Source organism: Camelus dromedarius, chromosome 8 (assembly GCF_036321535.1).
Source record: "Camelus dromedarius isolate mCamDro1 chromosome 8, mCamDro1.pat, whole genome shotgun sequence".
Lineage (NCBI taxonomy): Eukaryota > Metazoa > Chordata > Mammalia > Artiodactyla > Camelidae > Camelus > Camelus dromedarius.
In genome coordinates this window covers 74428752-74443400 of record NC_087443.1, presented here as the reverse complement: position 1 = coordinate 74443400, position 14649 = coordinate 74428752, and the positions used below count along the sequence as shown (strand labels likewise).

Below are 14649 nucleotides of genomic sequence, written 5' to 3'. Positions count from 1 at the left end.
CAAATGTTGAACAGGGAAACTTTCTTTCCCCTTGTGTTTCTTATTTGGTTCCGTGGAAGACCCTGTTTTAATAGCACCAGCCTCTTTTTTCTTATTTATTTATTTGTTTGTTTATTTTTATTGAAGTATAGTCAGTTTACAATGTTACGTTACATTCCTGTGTACAGCATAGTGATTTGGTTTTTCATATATGTATGTATAAATATATCCCTTTATGTATTCTTTTTCATTATGGGTATTACAAGATATTGAATACAGTTCCCTGTGCTGTACAGTAGAGCCTTGTTTATCTATTTTGTATATGGCAGTTAGTATCTGCAAATCCCGAACTCCCAATTTATCCCTCCACCCACTTCTTTAATTTTTAGATCTGTCTTGCTCTTCAAGATGGTGATAGCAAATGGCAGCTAAGTGTGTATAAATACTTCTCAGACCGCTGTTTGCTGCTGTGTCTCCCATCTTGAGTTGTTCCCAGAGGATGTCCTTAGAGAGAACAGTCTTCCAGTAGAACCATGGGTAGTTCAATTCAGAACTTGTAACCAGTGAGATATTCTCTCCAGCTGAGAATACCAAAGATCAGAAAAGCTGGAAAAGATGACCAGCCTGGGGCACTGCTGACCTGTTCTGCACCCTCCCACCCCTCTCCACCGGGTCGCTTCCATTGTCCACCAGTTGACTCATTTTGTTCTTTCCAAACCCACAGCCCTTTAATGCTGCTGTTTAGATGAGACGGAGGTTGTTTTTTTTTTTGTGGTGTCTTGGTGGTGGGACCCTAGGCCGTGCGAAGTCCTTCCTGGTTGGCCGTTATATTGTTCTCCTGTGTCTGTTCCAGCACTCGGGGATAAATAGTTCCAATGCAGAAGTGCTGGCTCTGTTCAATGTGACTGAGGCGGATGCTGGGGAGTATATTTGTAAGGTCTCCAATTATATAGGGCAGGCCAACCAGTCTGCCTGGCTCACTGTCCTGCCAAAACAGCAAGGTAACAATGTTTTTGTTTTGGGTTTTTTTTGTTTTGTTTTGTTTTGTTTTGTTTTTTAAAGAAGGCTGGATATAGAAGCTGGAAAGACTTGGTGCTTTGGGAGACTGCAGGCAGCTTATCGGATAACTCTGTGGTCTTGGTATATTCATCATAATCTTTCTTCGGTGATGCAGCTGGTATGATGCCAGCAGCCATGGAAAAATGCCCACAATGTTCAAAGTGCTCGCTCTAATTTCTTCTAAAGAGTGCCCTCCACCCCCACCCAGTTTTTAAGTTGTTCCTTCTGGTTTATCTTGTTTGGGCTGCACACCTCCCATCATTACTGCACATCAGCTCCATTTTACACACACACCGGCAGGCCTATTGCATTTGTGGTGTTTGCATAGCAGCAAAATACCTCCTCTGCCCCAGATTTTTAGAGAAATAATGGCATAGTATAATTGGTTCAGCAAAGCAGCATTTTCTTGGTTGCATAACTGATACTTAGGAGATTTCTGTCCTTGACCTTGTTATCCCGAATTTGAGGCTATTCCGTCTCACTGACTAAATGTACTGTTGATGCTGTTGAAGGCAATAGGTCAGCTTTCTCAATTTGTCATGACTCACATTGAAATGTTATATTAAAAAGAGAAAAGAAAAATCCAGTTTCTTTGCTCCCAGGGTCGTGCTTTCTTCCATTTTCTTGCAGTGTTATGTATGTCAGGAGAGTTATACAGGAGGCAGAATAACCAGATCCTGGTAACCAACACGGAACTCCACCCTGGTGGTTCCCACAGGCCTGCAAGGAGGTACAGAGTGTCCACTTGGGCTTAACTGTGGTGTGTTATCTTACAACATGACAGTTTAGCTAGAACCATCCTTTTTTCAAGATGGGAGCCTGCAGCCAACAGGACCAGAACCCAACTTGGACTTTTGGGTGCCATACTTTTGGAAAACCACCCCTAACTCCAAAGCAAAGCAAAGGCCAAGAGAACGGATCTCTGTGGGTTGATTTTTCCATGCATTTGATCGCATGCATGTATGTCTAGGCGGTCAAGCCGGTGTGGTGACGGGCCTGTGGAGGTGAGCTACTCCGTGTCGCTCAGTGTCTCTCGGTTGTGGGCTTTGTGGATGGGCTGCAGTCGGAATCCTCTGGTGGCCGGTACCCGCCGGAGCCCCCGGTGTGATGCCTCGTGGTTCCACGGCCCCCTCCACAATCATTCCTGTGTCGTCTAGCCTTTTCTCTTGCTTTCCTTGTTTTCTAGGCTGCCGGTGTTAATACCACGGACAAAGAGATTGAGGTTCTCTATATTCGGAATGTAACTTTTGAGGATGCTGGGGAATATACGTGCTTGGCGGGTAATTCTATTGGGATATCCTTTCACTCTGCATGGTTGACAGTTCTGCCAGGTATATACTGCTCTTTCTCTCCATGGTTTTTTTCCTTTTCTTGGTTGATTGCTATAAAATTAACACAGCTTCTGTTCTCAGAAATGGCCCCTTTTACCCTTGCATAAAGATTTTTTAAAATGTTTAAAATTATCCCCCCAGGGATAAGAAAGTTGCCTTGGAAATTCACTTACATTGAGATCCCACCCTCACGTTTATGATCAAGTGAAATTTCCCCCTTAAAACCCAAAGGGATCTTGTATTTTTAGTAAGTCACTGAGTCAATGTATGAATTCACCCATCTCCATTTCTTTTAAGGAAGAAAGTTGAAATTACTTTGTAAAATTCAAAGTAATTTTTTCTCCGTTCAAATTCCATTTTGCTGAAATCCCATAAGTCCCTTTATTATTTATTACTTTCGTTCCACTTTCTATTTTTAACGAGACGTAAATAGATGGACGTATGCAGAGGTGCCAGGGAGGAGCACCTCTGTGTGGAGGGTGTACAGAAGCAGTGTGCTGCCTACCTGGGGAATCGGTGGCTTGCCGCATGTTGTAATGGATCGGACTCTCAGTTTGCTTTCTCTGCAAAGCATGCTCTTGCCATCTTGGGCTTGATGTTATTTCTACCCTGCAGAGAAATCAACATCAGTGAAGCCCTTTTGCCTAAACATTGCCGCTGTCTGAATCTCTAACCGACATCTCTATCCTAGACAAGCTTTCTTGATAATTGCTACCTGCTCTAATGCACCTGTCTCTCTGCCATTTCCTTTGTGAAGCTGTGTAGACTGTGGTTTGCTAGCTCATGATGTTCCACTCCAGTTATTAATTCCTCATGTTTAGAGTGCAGTGCCTACCTGCATGCTAATTTTATATCTAGTAAAAATAAATTGATCGTTTCATTTTGTGCTGTGCTGCTGAGAGTTTTGACGATCTTGCAAATATTTTTTTCTGACTCAAATGTATAAGCTTTAAATAATACCATTGCATTCATTTTTCCTTTTGTTGTGAATCTGCTCTGTGAATATTTGCTTTGAAACAATGAGATGCCTCTGGTATTGAGCTTGCTTTTTTTTTTTACCTGCAGTACTGCATTCTGCAAGTGTCCAACTGACACTTCTTAACCAATTTGCCTGACAGTTACTAGCACATTAACTAAGAATGCAGTTTGAGAAAAATGCCATTTGGAAATACACTGCTTGTAGATTGACCATTGAGGACTAAGGAGGGAGCAGATATTATTGGAAGTTGGTATAAGAATGTGCTAACTTAAGTAATTGTATGTGTACTCACACGCGATAGCTTTTCTGTTTTCTCTTTAAGAGAAAAGTAGTAACATACCAGTATAACCAGATACAGAAAAGTTTAAATTGTTATTGATTAAGGAATGTTACAAACTTTTTATAGTATGGACATAGTGATTCTATACGATGAGCAATTCAGTCTTTAGATTAAATGCATTTGTTTGTTTGGTTGAATAATGCACTGGACTAGTAAGAAATTTGAAATTTTTCAGACCAGCCTACTAGATGAATATTTATTTCATTTCATATGGGACTGTGTTCGTCTGGGAGAAACCACCTTGTTGCATCTTCCTTTGGAAGAGCTTACCCAAATAAGACTGAGGCACCGTCCCTTTTGAAACAAAAGTGGGCACCGTTCATATTTAAGAATGCTTAAATGGTTTGCATCAGAGACCATCATGGTAGAAGACAGTTCCCTTTTGTTGTAGGGATGGTTGACTGTCGAGACATTTGGTCTGCCCAAATGTCTTACAGAATGTGGCCTTGTAACCTGCCTTGTACCTTGGTGGCAGCCAATCCATCATGATCACCAGATTGCAGAGGCCCACTGAGGTTAGCGATAGTGGCCGCCTGGGCTCTGGTGGTAAAGCGGGGACCCCTTGGTTATATTCATCTTCATTTGGAAGAGGTGCGCAGCAGGCCCATAGCCCATGCCGTCCTGCAGCACTGGGTTGTCGGGAAGCCCATCTGGCCTTGGGAATGGTCATTGCCTTTTGATTCCTTTAGTTATGCCAGAATGCATCCATCCGGTGTCCTAACTCTGTGGCCTGCTTATCTGTTCCTCTCCTGTGATCTGCAATCCAGCTCCCGTAAGAGAAAAGGAGATTACAGCTTCCCCAGACTACCTGGAGATAGCCATTTACTGCATAGGGGTCTTCTTAATTGCCTGTATGGTGGTGACGGTCATCTTGTGCCGGATGAAGACCACAACCAAGAAGCCAGACTTCAGCAGCCAGCCGGCTGTGCACAAGCTGACCAAGCGCATTCCCCTGCGGAGACAGGTAACAGAAAGTAGATAAAGAGTTTGAAGAAGTTTACCCTTCCTCCAAGCCCAGCCAGCTCTTGGGTCTCTTTCTCTGTGTCCATGCCGTCTACTTGTGGGAGCTTCCCCGTGTGAGCAGTTTGGACTTGCCCCTTAGTGGCCGTCTGATCAGTGTTTGGAGCTTGGAGGGTCAAGGCCTGATGCATCAATGGGGTCCGCCGAGTCTAGTTCCAAGGGTGAGGAAGCACAATGGAGTGAGACCCCAAGCGCATCCTCAGGACGTAACCTGGAACTCAGTGCCCTTGTGTGTTTCCTGAGACTCCAGTGCAGGGGTCTCTTCGGTGCATGGGCCACTGTTGTCCCTGTAATCTAATGCTTTTTTTAAGACAAGCTTATGCCACTAGTTGGTAAAAGAGGGACTCTAGTTTTCTTGAACTTACTTTAAATCAAAATCAGAAACCTGTGCCTGGAGGTGGCTGAACTGCTTAATTGAAACTGGCCCATGATGTCTATCTTAACTGAATTTTGGCTCTACTGCTCTGAGTCTTCAAATAGAATTGTATGCATATATTATGTTATTGTTAGCTGTTCGCACTAATACTGTGGCTGTCAGTTCGGTGATGGGATGATTTTTATGTTGAATAGGCAGCAGATTTTTGTTCACCCCATCCTTGGTCTTCGGTGGTTACTTTTTTGTACGTGCCTCCTGACTGGTTTAATTTTGCTTTGGGCGGATGGGGCAAGTGTAGAGCCTACACTTCTGCCTTAAACCAGAGACAGCCCTGTGAAGCTGATGGAGCAGGAAGCCCTCTGACCCTCGAGTTCACAAAGATGGACGGGAAGGAGGGTGTGAATGTGCTGTTTACAAAAGTATTTGGAACTTGGTTCCGATAAAGGTTTGTTATTTTGAAAACAGCAAGGAAAACAGCTAACTCACTGGCTCAAACTTTGTGTTTTAGTAGAATTTACAGGGCACCTGTCCAAATTGTAGCTTCCTCAGTTGCAGCCTCAGAGATTCTACTAAAGTAGTTCTTGACCAAGGCCAGGAATCTGCATTTTAAGCAAGTCCTCGGGTGATTCTGAAATGCACTCTGAGAAACTCTGGGCTGATCCCCGCTCTGCCCCTCCTGGGACTTCAGGTGGCGATGACATTTTCTGGACAAGGCATTAGGAAGGATTAGGAACCAGCTGGCCAGCAGCAGTTTTGGCATTGATCCGTCTGTTCTCAGCCCAGCTCCGAACTCCGGGCTGAATGGGTCCTTGTTGGCTTCTTTGAAGCCATGTTTTAAGCAGGTCTCTCTTTGTGGAGGCTGAGGGTAGCATTTGGAGTGTGCGTCAAGTGCAGATGAATCCCAGATTGCCCTAAGAGCGAGGAGAGAAAGGTGCCCACCGGGTCCCTCCTGCCCCCAAGAATGCTATTGTTATTAAAATGGCACCACTGTCATTCTTGGCACCAGGGAAGCAATGATGAGGCCACTTGCCTGACTCTGGGAGAGTCCAGGACAAAGGTGACTCCTACAGGATGGTGCCTTCAGTGACTGTCAGGTGGTGTGGCCACCCCTCCCCAACGCCCGCTCCTTACCAGTCACCTCCTGGCCCTTCTTACTGCCACCGTCTTGAGATCCTGGCCTTAGAGAATTGAAAGAGGGAGTGGTTTTTCCACCTCTATCATTATTATTATTTTTTTCCTAATAGAGAAAAATGCTGTCCTCTAGAGGAAACCTATAATTTGGTGTAGCTAGACCATTGTCCTGTAATTATTTCATCATCTTTTTTTTTCTGCAGGTGTTACAGTGTTCTTCTTTTTATTTAATATAAAAGAGGCAGATGCCCTTAAAGTCCCCTTGACTCCACCCTGGTCATCATGGTGTTTTTATTTCTCTTTGGCTGACTGGCCTTCCTTCATTGTCCGTCTTCACCTAACTTGGTCCTTTCTCCTACTCCCCTGTGTAACTGAGGGGAACATTAGTTTCTCTTCCTCCTTTTTTATCTCTCCCTCCTTCCTTCATTCCTTCATAATTTTCTGAGTGCTTGATCTAACCCAGGTTCCAGGTAAGACATGACCTGTTACCTTCACCCGTGGCTCCAAGGTTATCTGGGGGCCTTCACTGGAGATGCCTTGTGCTTGAGATGGCCTTGTGTTTCGGTGGGGTCACATAGTGTAAGAGAAGCAGAGGGAAGTGGGCACAGACCAGTCCCTGGAAAAACAACTCTCGGAGATGATTTGGGGAAATGTTGACGCACCTCAGCTGCTCACATGGGACATGCTGATTCTTCCCAAAGACCAGTTCGTCCGCAAGCACGGCCCCTTTGGTGGACGAGATGCTTATCAGGTACCTGGATAAAAGAGGGTTATTGGACTGTAGCTGGAAAGAAAAGCCCCAGCAAGGCGGGCAGATATGTTGATGACAGAGAGCATACCACAGGGATGCCAAGCATGCCTTTACCTGGCGACAGGTGAGCCTGTAATCAGATGTCTTAAGGATGGCTTGTTCCTAGGCATTTATGAGGCCACTTTTAACACTGTGTTTGCTCAGCCTCCTCTGTCGCACAGGTAGCACTCAGTGTCTTCATGATGGTATCCGAGTTTCATCTTCTTGGCTCTGATCCTTGCCCCTCCCAAGACGTGCATACAGACTGCATCTCACTCAGTCCATCATTGCTCCCTTTGTAGAACAAGAGAAGGTTTATTTTATTTTTTTATCCTATTGGGAATTTTTCCTTATTGACATTTAGTCATCTGACCTGGACTTACCAGTGTGAGACAGACATTTCAGTTTATTTGTTTTTGAGACAGAAATACTTTCCTCCAGTACCTAAGAAGAAATTCCTTGCGATCATTTCCCAGTCACCATGAATTTTTTTTGAGATTTTTTTATGCCCTTTGATGCTTGGGGAAAGAGAAACACTTTTTTGGTGGGGGAGAGGCGAGTGGCATGTGGCGTCTCCTGGTTTCCCTTGACCGGGGTCACCCCACATCCAGTGCCGGGGCTCAGACACCGTGCCAGCATCAAAGGGACCAGCAAGAGCCAGCCCAGAGAGGGGCGTCCGCGTGACTGTCGGCTCTTGTGCAGGTCTCCGGGGCTGCTCATGGACAGCGTGGCCGTTGTGAAGCTGTCTTCACACACCCGTGAGTTACAGGGAGGGCTACATGCCATGTGTTTTGTACGAATTGGTTGGGTGGTGACGGGGAGGGGCGTGAAGGCAGTTGAGGATGTCTGTTGAGGGAGCATGCGGCTTTGCTGGGTTTGTTGAGTTGGTTTTTCAGTGAGTCCATCAGGTTCTTGCTCTGGAGCCAGATGCTTCGTAATGCAGGGTGGAGATGTAGCTGTCTCCGTAAACAGATAAACCCAGATCCTGGGTGGGGACATACAGGTGCACGGAGCCCACACTGTCCAACCACCACCACCACCACCAGCAGCAGCAGCATCTCAGAAGGGGCTTCGTTGTGTTTTGTTTTGTTTTTCCCCCTAGACTTCAGTTTCACCCTCTTGGTTGCTGATACAGGGAGATTGAAAACCAGAGGAAAATCAAGGGCAGTCAAAGTCATGTTTTATAACAATACCTTTGAGGCAAATGGCACGTTCCCAGGGATGTCCTGAACAAGACAAAGATGGAGGGCTGGCATGTCTGATTCAGGAGGGAGCCGGTTCTTGGGGCCACATATTAGTGGTTATTAAACTCGCCGAATTCTGTGAAGGGCAGTTCCTCTCCTGAAAGCTCATTTACTCCCTAGTAGCCTAACAGCATGATCTCGGAACATTCTCTGTATTTTGGTCAATCAAGTGGTCTAATGAAACCTCGCTGGTTCCAGAAAGCATTTGGGTAATTAGACGGTCATGGTTGGCTTAACTGGAATCTGCCCTTTCATGCGGGCGTCTGGCCCCCCTGGCCCAGCCCCCATTCGGCCATTCTCTCCTCTCAGCTTCCAGAAGACACGGCAGTTTGTCTAAGGTCTGACCTGGATTTGGGCTGATGTGGTCTTCTACGATGACCAGCTGGTCCAGGTCTGATAGATTTACTCGGGAGAGCCTTGTGGGGAGGTTCGGGGAGGCGGAGACTTGCTAAGGGAGAAAGTGAGTGTCGGATCAACTACCCCGTCTCATGACCTAAGATTTGTTACAGAAGGAAAAAAAAACCCCACTTCCCCCAAGCCCCTTGCACCTTTATTTCAGCCACTCGTCTTGAGGTGGTGAAGGCATTTTGTTTGCCATCGGGGAGTGGTGGGCAGGGCTAACAGCAAAACTGTCAACTCCGGGGCCTTGTGCTCTGGTTGGGGAACATGCGTCCGCCTAAGACTAAATCGGAGGGTTTCTCTGCTGGTTGTGGTCCGTTTGTGAGTCCTCATAATAGTCCCATGAATATCCATCCCTGTGCCCCACTTCTCTGCCTGCTCTGTCCTCTGTGGGACCCCTCGCATTGTTGAATCTAATCTAGTATTAAAAGATAACAAAGTTTCTTGGTGGCCCTTTAAAAAGGGAAGAAAAAAACCACTTCCTTGCTTAATCTCCTTTATGTACTGTGGAAATATACAAAAAGCACATTTAGTTAAAGGCTTGATTTATGGCTCGAGGAATTTATGGGCAAGAGATTTTGGAAAGTATGGAGACTGAATTGAGACTGTGAAAAAACTTGCTAAAAAAAAAAGTGCCTGCCAGGATTTGGGAGTGGGAAGACAGCTTACTAGAGTGTTCATGTTTATTATTGTAAATAACGAAATGATCTTTGCCGGTGGAATATTTTAACATTAGATCAAAAGGAAAACCTGGAATTGAAGGAGCCTTCTGATAGGGAAGATTATGATTTTGTGCCAAATAGTGCTGCAGAAGGAGGTTGCAGGGGTGGGCAGTGGGATTCCTGGAGGAGCGTGGTCCGCAGGAGAGACCCGCCAGAAACACAGTGTTCCACCGAGGAGTCGCCTGCGAGGGGTCATGCCAGCCCTGGAAACACGTTAGCACTCGGAGTAGAACGGAGTGAAGAGAAAGCCAGTCATATTTTACAGTCCCTGAGGGGGTTTTAAAAGCATAGTAAAAATGCAAAATTGAGATATACCTCTGTAGACAGAGTGATTGAATTCTGTAGTTTCTTGGAGCATTACTTTACCTTTCTCCTCTTTGCACTTTTTACAAAAGTACTTTCCAGATCTGTACATCGAATCTAAACCTCTACCCTTAATCTGAACAGAATTTCCATAATTTTAATCGTAACGACAGCAACGAAGTTTGGAAATGTTTTCCATTTTAAAAGCTTTCACATTAAAGCCTTGTTTGAGACACTGGGGAGAAGGTGTACGTGAGTGTAAACTTTATCCGTGGCTGTGTGGGCAGGGATTCCTTCTGGGTCGTAGGTTAGCCGCAGAGCAGCTCACCTTTGACTGGATGTGAAGGTTTCCTTTTCTTAAGCGGCCTCGCAGCCTATTTGTCACGAGGACCTCCTCACTCTCCAGCTTGCCTCCTGCCCTGGGACCGTCCCCTGACTCCTGCATCCTTAATTTTCTGGGGTTTGCTCTTTTGCTCACTGGAGCCCCAGCCCATCGTGGCTGCGGCTGTGAGCAGAGGCTCTCATCTTTCAAACCATTAAGACAGATCCTGCCTTGAACGCCAGCAGGATTTCTTTCTGCCCCATTGCACACGTGGGACAGTATCTCACACTCAGGACAACCCTAAGCTCCAAGTCCTCAGGCTTCCCCAGAGGGAGATGCTGACATAAGCACCCTTGGATCTGCGCAGCAAATGACTCTTAAAAAAAAAAAAAAAAATCATCGCGGTTTTCGTAGCAGACGTGTGCTGAGCTCTTAGGCAAGTGCCAGTCTCAGCACTAAATGGTTTACAGGTATGACCTCATTTTACCTTCACAGTACTTCTGTGGGAACTGTTCTAGTCTCTTTTTAACAGATAAGGAAACTAGAGTTTAGGAAGGTCAAGTGACTTCCCAAAGCTCTCCCAGTTGGCCAGTGTTGGAACAGGGATGTGAATCCTGACCATTGGACCACACAGCCCCACGATGGTGCAGTCGGTCAGGATGCCACCACCTGATTCAGGGCCCTGCGTCATAAATGGTTTGCGGGGGATAGGCACCGACTAGGGTTGGCCACTTAGCTCTGGGGAGTCACTGGGTACCCACACGGAAGGATGCAGAGATGCCCCAGCACCCAGCCTGTAGCACAGGGAAGGAGCGAGAGAAATGATCTCATCACTTCCAACTCGTTTCAGAAGTCAGTGTATTTCAAGCATATGCCCTATTTTCCAACCTCCCATGACATGCCTCACTTCAGATCCTTTTTATTCTAAAAAATACTTCTATCATTGAAGAAAGTACTTTGTTTTTCTAGAATGTAAAAGAGATATGCACGCATGGGAGTCAAGTTCAAACAGTTTAGAAAGTTCTGAAATAAGACATTTTCTACCTCGTCCCTCAACTTCTAACGTCTCTCCCCAAAGGTGACCACTGCTCAGGCTCTGATATCTCCTTCCCAAATCTTGTTTTCAGTGCCTGTGTTCTCACACCTCACCGTGGGAAGGCTTCTTCCCCACATCACGTCCTGTAAGCCTCACTGATGGGGGCAGTGATTTGCGAGGTCACGGCAGGGAAGGCCAGACATGCCTCTTCACCCAGAACCACTCCCCCTACCATCTCCCCGTGGGTTTCTGTCCTTGCCACCATCCCAGCACACCACACACTGAGAGTGGAGTTCTGGGAACCCCGTGGTCCAGTGAAGAGGACTGCACTGCTGGCCTGGGAGGGGCTGTTGGGGCTACGAAACCTGCCAGACCTCGTCCGGTTGGGGCTGGTGCTGTCTCATTGCAGGGCAGTCTTTTACTTGTTTTCTGAATCTTCTTGCCTGTGCTCTTCAAGCACAGTCCCTACTGCAGTGAGTGGTGATTTTTGCTTCTTCCTGTGGGAGAAGACCTTTTTGTCTTTGAGAACACCAGTCTCCTGTTGCCTCCACAGCGCATGACCTGATGTGATGCCGGGCATTAGGACTTGGGGAGGTGGTTTTGGCCAAACCTATTTCTGAATCTTTCTGAGCCCTTCTCTGCAGATGGAGCTCCAGACACATCTGTGGTCAGTGGAGACTGGGAGACCTTGATGGTGTTACTGGTGGGCCCAGCGGCTGAGGTCTCCTCTTTTCTTTGCTTCTGCGGTTTGCCTGTGCAGCCCAGATACTTGGGTGAGAGATCTCAGCCTCTTGGAGCCACATGAGGCCCCTCTCATCTCCCAAATTAAGGATTGTTCCGTTCCTTTAAAAAAGCAATTATTTACTATGTTCACAGTGAATAAACATTGCTCATACTGTCTGTATAATAAAATTTAGGAATAACTCCCTTTGCCAAAAGATTGCTCAAAAGGCTCAGAAATGTTCTCATGAGCATTTTTATTTTTTTAATTTTTATTTTTAATACTTTAATACTGAAACCAACTTCCTATTCCTAAAATGACCCCCCACCCCCACCCCACATCCATTCTTGGCCATCTTAGGTTTCCTACCTGCATTAAGGGCAGTCTGGGTTTAAGGAGAGAATCCAGATTTTTTTTTTTTTTTTAAATAGGACATTCCTGGGAAAGTAGAGGACTTCTGGTTCCCTGTGGGAATGGTCCAGGCTGCACCTTGGAAGTTCATCCTCGTTAAATTTGTTCATCTGCACTCAGTCCTTGCCACATGGATTTAAAAAGTGTTTGTAAGCACAGCTGGAGGGAAGGGTTGACGTGGTCAGTCATGCAGGGGACAGAACCACGTTTGATGGGTCACATTTACCTGATGTTCCAACTCTCGGGCCAAAGTTTTGTTCACAATTTAGAATAAGGTGGTGGTCAAGCAGCCCGTGATGGTGTTTTCCTGTATAGAAACCAGCACAGGGAAAATGATATATTTAAGAAATAATCACTTTATCAAATGCAAACTAAAATGGTAAATGAGAAGACTCAGTGAAGCCCCCCTTGCTGCTGGGTGGGAGAGGAGTTTTCCCGTGAGATTATGAATAAAGATGTAGTTTTCTTTCTGCTGACTTCATCCCCTGTGTTTAAGCCACTAGTTTCTAAAACTGAAGTTGATAAGGGGCATCTGATTTTCTCCAAATGGCCTGGGCACCAACCAGTTCACAGAAGGACTAGGGAGAAGCAGACAGTGGTCCCCAGTGTCTGGGCTTTGATTCCCTTGAGTAAAGACACTTGAAGCTACGGGAATGCCTTTCACGTTCAAACCCTAGAGCCTGTTCCTTGAGGTGCTCTGCTTTATGTTTCAAAAGGTAGAGCTGATTGGAAAGCTTATTTTTCAGAAGTTTTGATGGACTTCTGTAAGCACAGCATTGACTTAAGACCTGAGTGGTCTGCGGGGAGGAGGTTGATATCTGGGGCTGCAGGACAGGCACAGGCAACAAGGCCAGAAAGGAGCCCGAGGGGTCTGTCTCTGTGTCCTCAAGTGACTGCCTTGAGGAGTTAGGACAGAAAGAATGCGTGTTTTTTTTTTATCAAGCACTGTCTAAGAACGCTGTTTGGAAACCTGGTCTTAGGAACATGTAATTTGGATGAAATTTTGTACGTACTGCATAGATGAGAGGACAGAGGAGTTGAATTCAGTGGTCTGGGTCTGAATTCATGACTTTGGTCAACCCCCACCTCTCTTCCTTCCAAAGAGCTGACCGTCTGGCTGGGCTCTGGCCGGCCTTCCAGCTTCTCAGGTGGAGCTAGGATTACATCTGTGTCTTTGCATTTTGTATCCAGGTTTCTGCTGAGTCCAGCTCCTCCATGAACTCCAACACCCCCCTGGTGAGGATTACAACTCGCCTCTCCTCAACAGCAGACACCCCCATGCTGGCGGGGGTCTCGGAGTATGAGCTGCCGGAAGATCCAAAATGGGAATTTCCAAGAGATAAGTGAGTACTTCTATGGGGCACATCCCCAAATGGGGACTTAAACATAAATGGGGAGATTGGATTGACATTTTCTTTTTATGACCCTTAACTGCCAGGGTCTTGCTGAGATGAAATCAGCTATAGTTTGGGTAAGATTATATTTCGAAATAAGCAACTCCTGGAAAAGCAAAGAATTGATTCTCTCTCCCTCTTTTTTAATAGTTCTCTTAAAACAGAGCTACTAAGCTGTGGCTGGTCCCCAAACAAGATGGTACCTTGTTAGCATTTTTAAAACTTTCTAGATAATTGAAGCCCAGTCAAATGGAATAAAGGCTGTATTATGATCCCATTTATAAAACATAGTTGACATTCCAACTGCTGGTTCCAGTGTGACTGTTCTGTAGTTCATTTCTTTAGAGAAAGTAGGTCTAGAATATAAATTGCCCTAAGACTCGTTAGCCAGTGTTGTTGTTTTTAACAGTTATTAATGTAGTATTGAGCAGAAATGCTTCGAGTATGGTACCTGACATCAAATTTCTGGGGTCCGTAATGGATGAAAAAGAGGTATTCCAATCAGACGTTCAGTCAAAGTGTGGCCACTGGGGCTCTGGGGAAGGCATTGTTGGCAGTTGTATATCTCTTGGCCTGGCTTTGAAGTTCATGTCCTTGGGCTCTGTTGGGTTGGGTTTGAATCCTGGCTCTGCCGGCCAGTGGCAACCTTGTGAGTTTCCTGATTCTCTTTGAACTTCATTTCTATAAAATGGAGGTCATGGTACAGACCTCCTGGGACTGAGCACAACTTCTGGCTTCTAGCCAGGGACCAGCGCCCAGACCCACCTTCTGACCCACCTTCTGAAATGAATACGACGGTCATTTCTGGGGTACCTCTTGTGGTAGTTAGAGTCCAAACAGCTTGAGAGTAATGGAAGGTAGAAACCGCTGCCTATGCGTCTGCATCAGATCAACTGGAATAAGCTCTTGACTTGCTTATATACAGCTGCCCTATTTGTCTTGACGTTTGCGCTATCTCCCTGAGATTATGTCGGAGAAGTGTCTCATTCTTCTCTGTCTAGAGAAAGGAACTCATATACAAATGTGGAAGTACAGAGATAAGCTTTCCCAGAGACTGGATCTGACGAGCTCTCTTTGGAAGGGGAGGTGGTT

The 14649-nt window shown here is 45.8% G+C and overlaps 1 protein-coding gene across 10 annotated transcripts in view; it reads left to right on the top strand.

Moving 5' to 3' along the window:
- FGFR2 (fibroblast growth factor receptor 2) overlaps positions 1-14649 on the top strand; it is a 136211-nt gene that overhangs the window by 99905 nt on the left and 21657 nt on the right. For 5 of the 10 annotated variants that reach the window (XM_064488494.1, XM_064488496.1, XM_031461878.2 and 2 more), the window contains 3 exons: positions 833-980; positions 4456-4652; positions 13355-13506. In XM_064488494.1, the coding sequence (XP_064344564.1) occupies positions 833-980; positions 4456-4652; positions 13355-13506 (497 nt within the window). Of the gene's footprint in view, positions 1-832; positions 981-2224; positions 2370-4455; positions 4653-13354; positions 13507-14649 lie in introns of all 10 variants that reach the window. The other 5 variants (XM_031461883.2, XM_031461879.2, XM_010997738.3 and 2 more) reach the window with 1 other exon arrangement.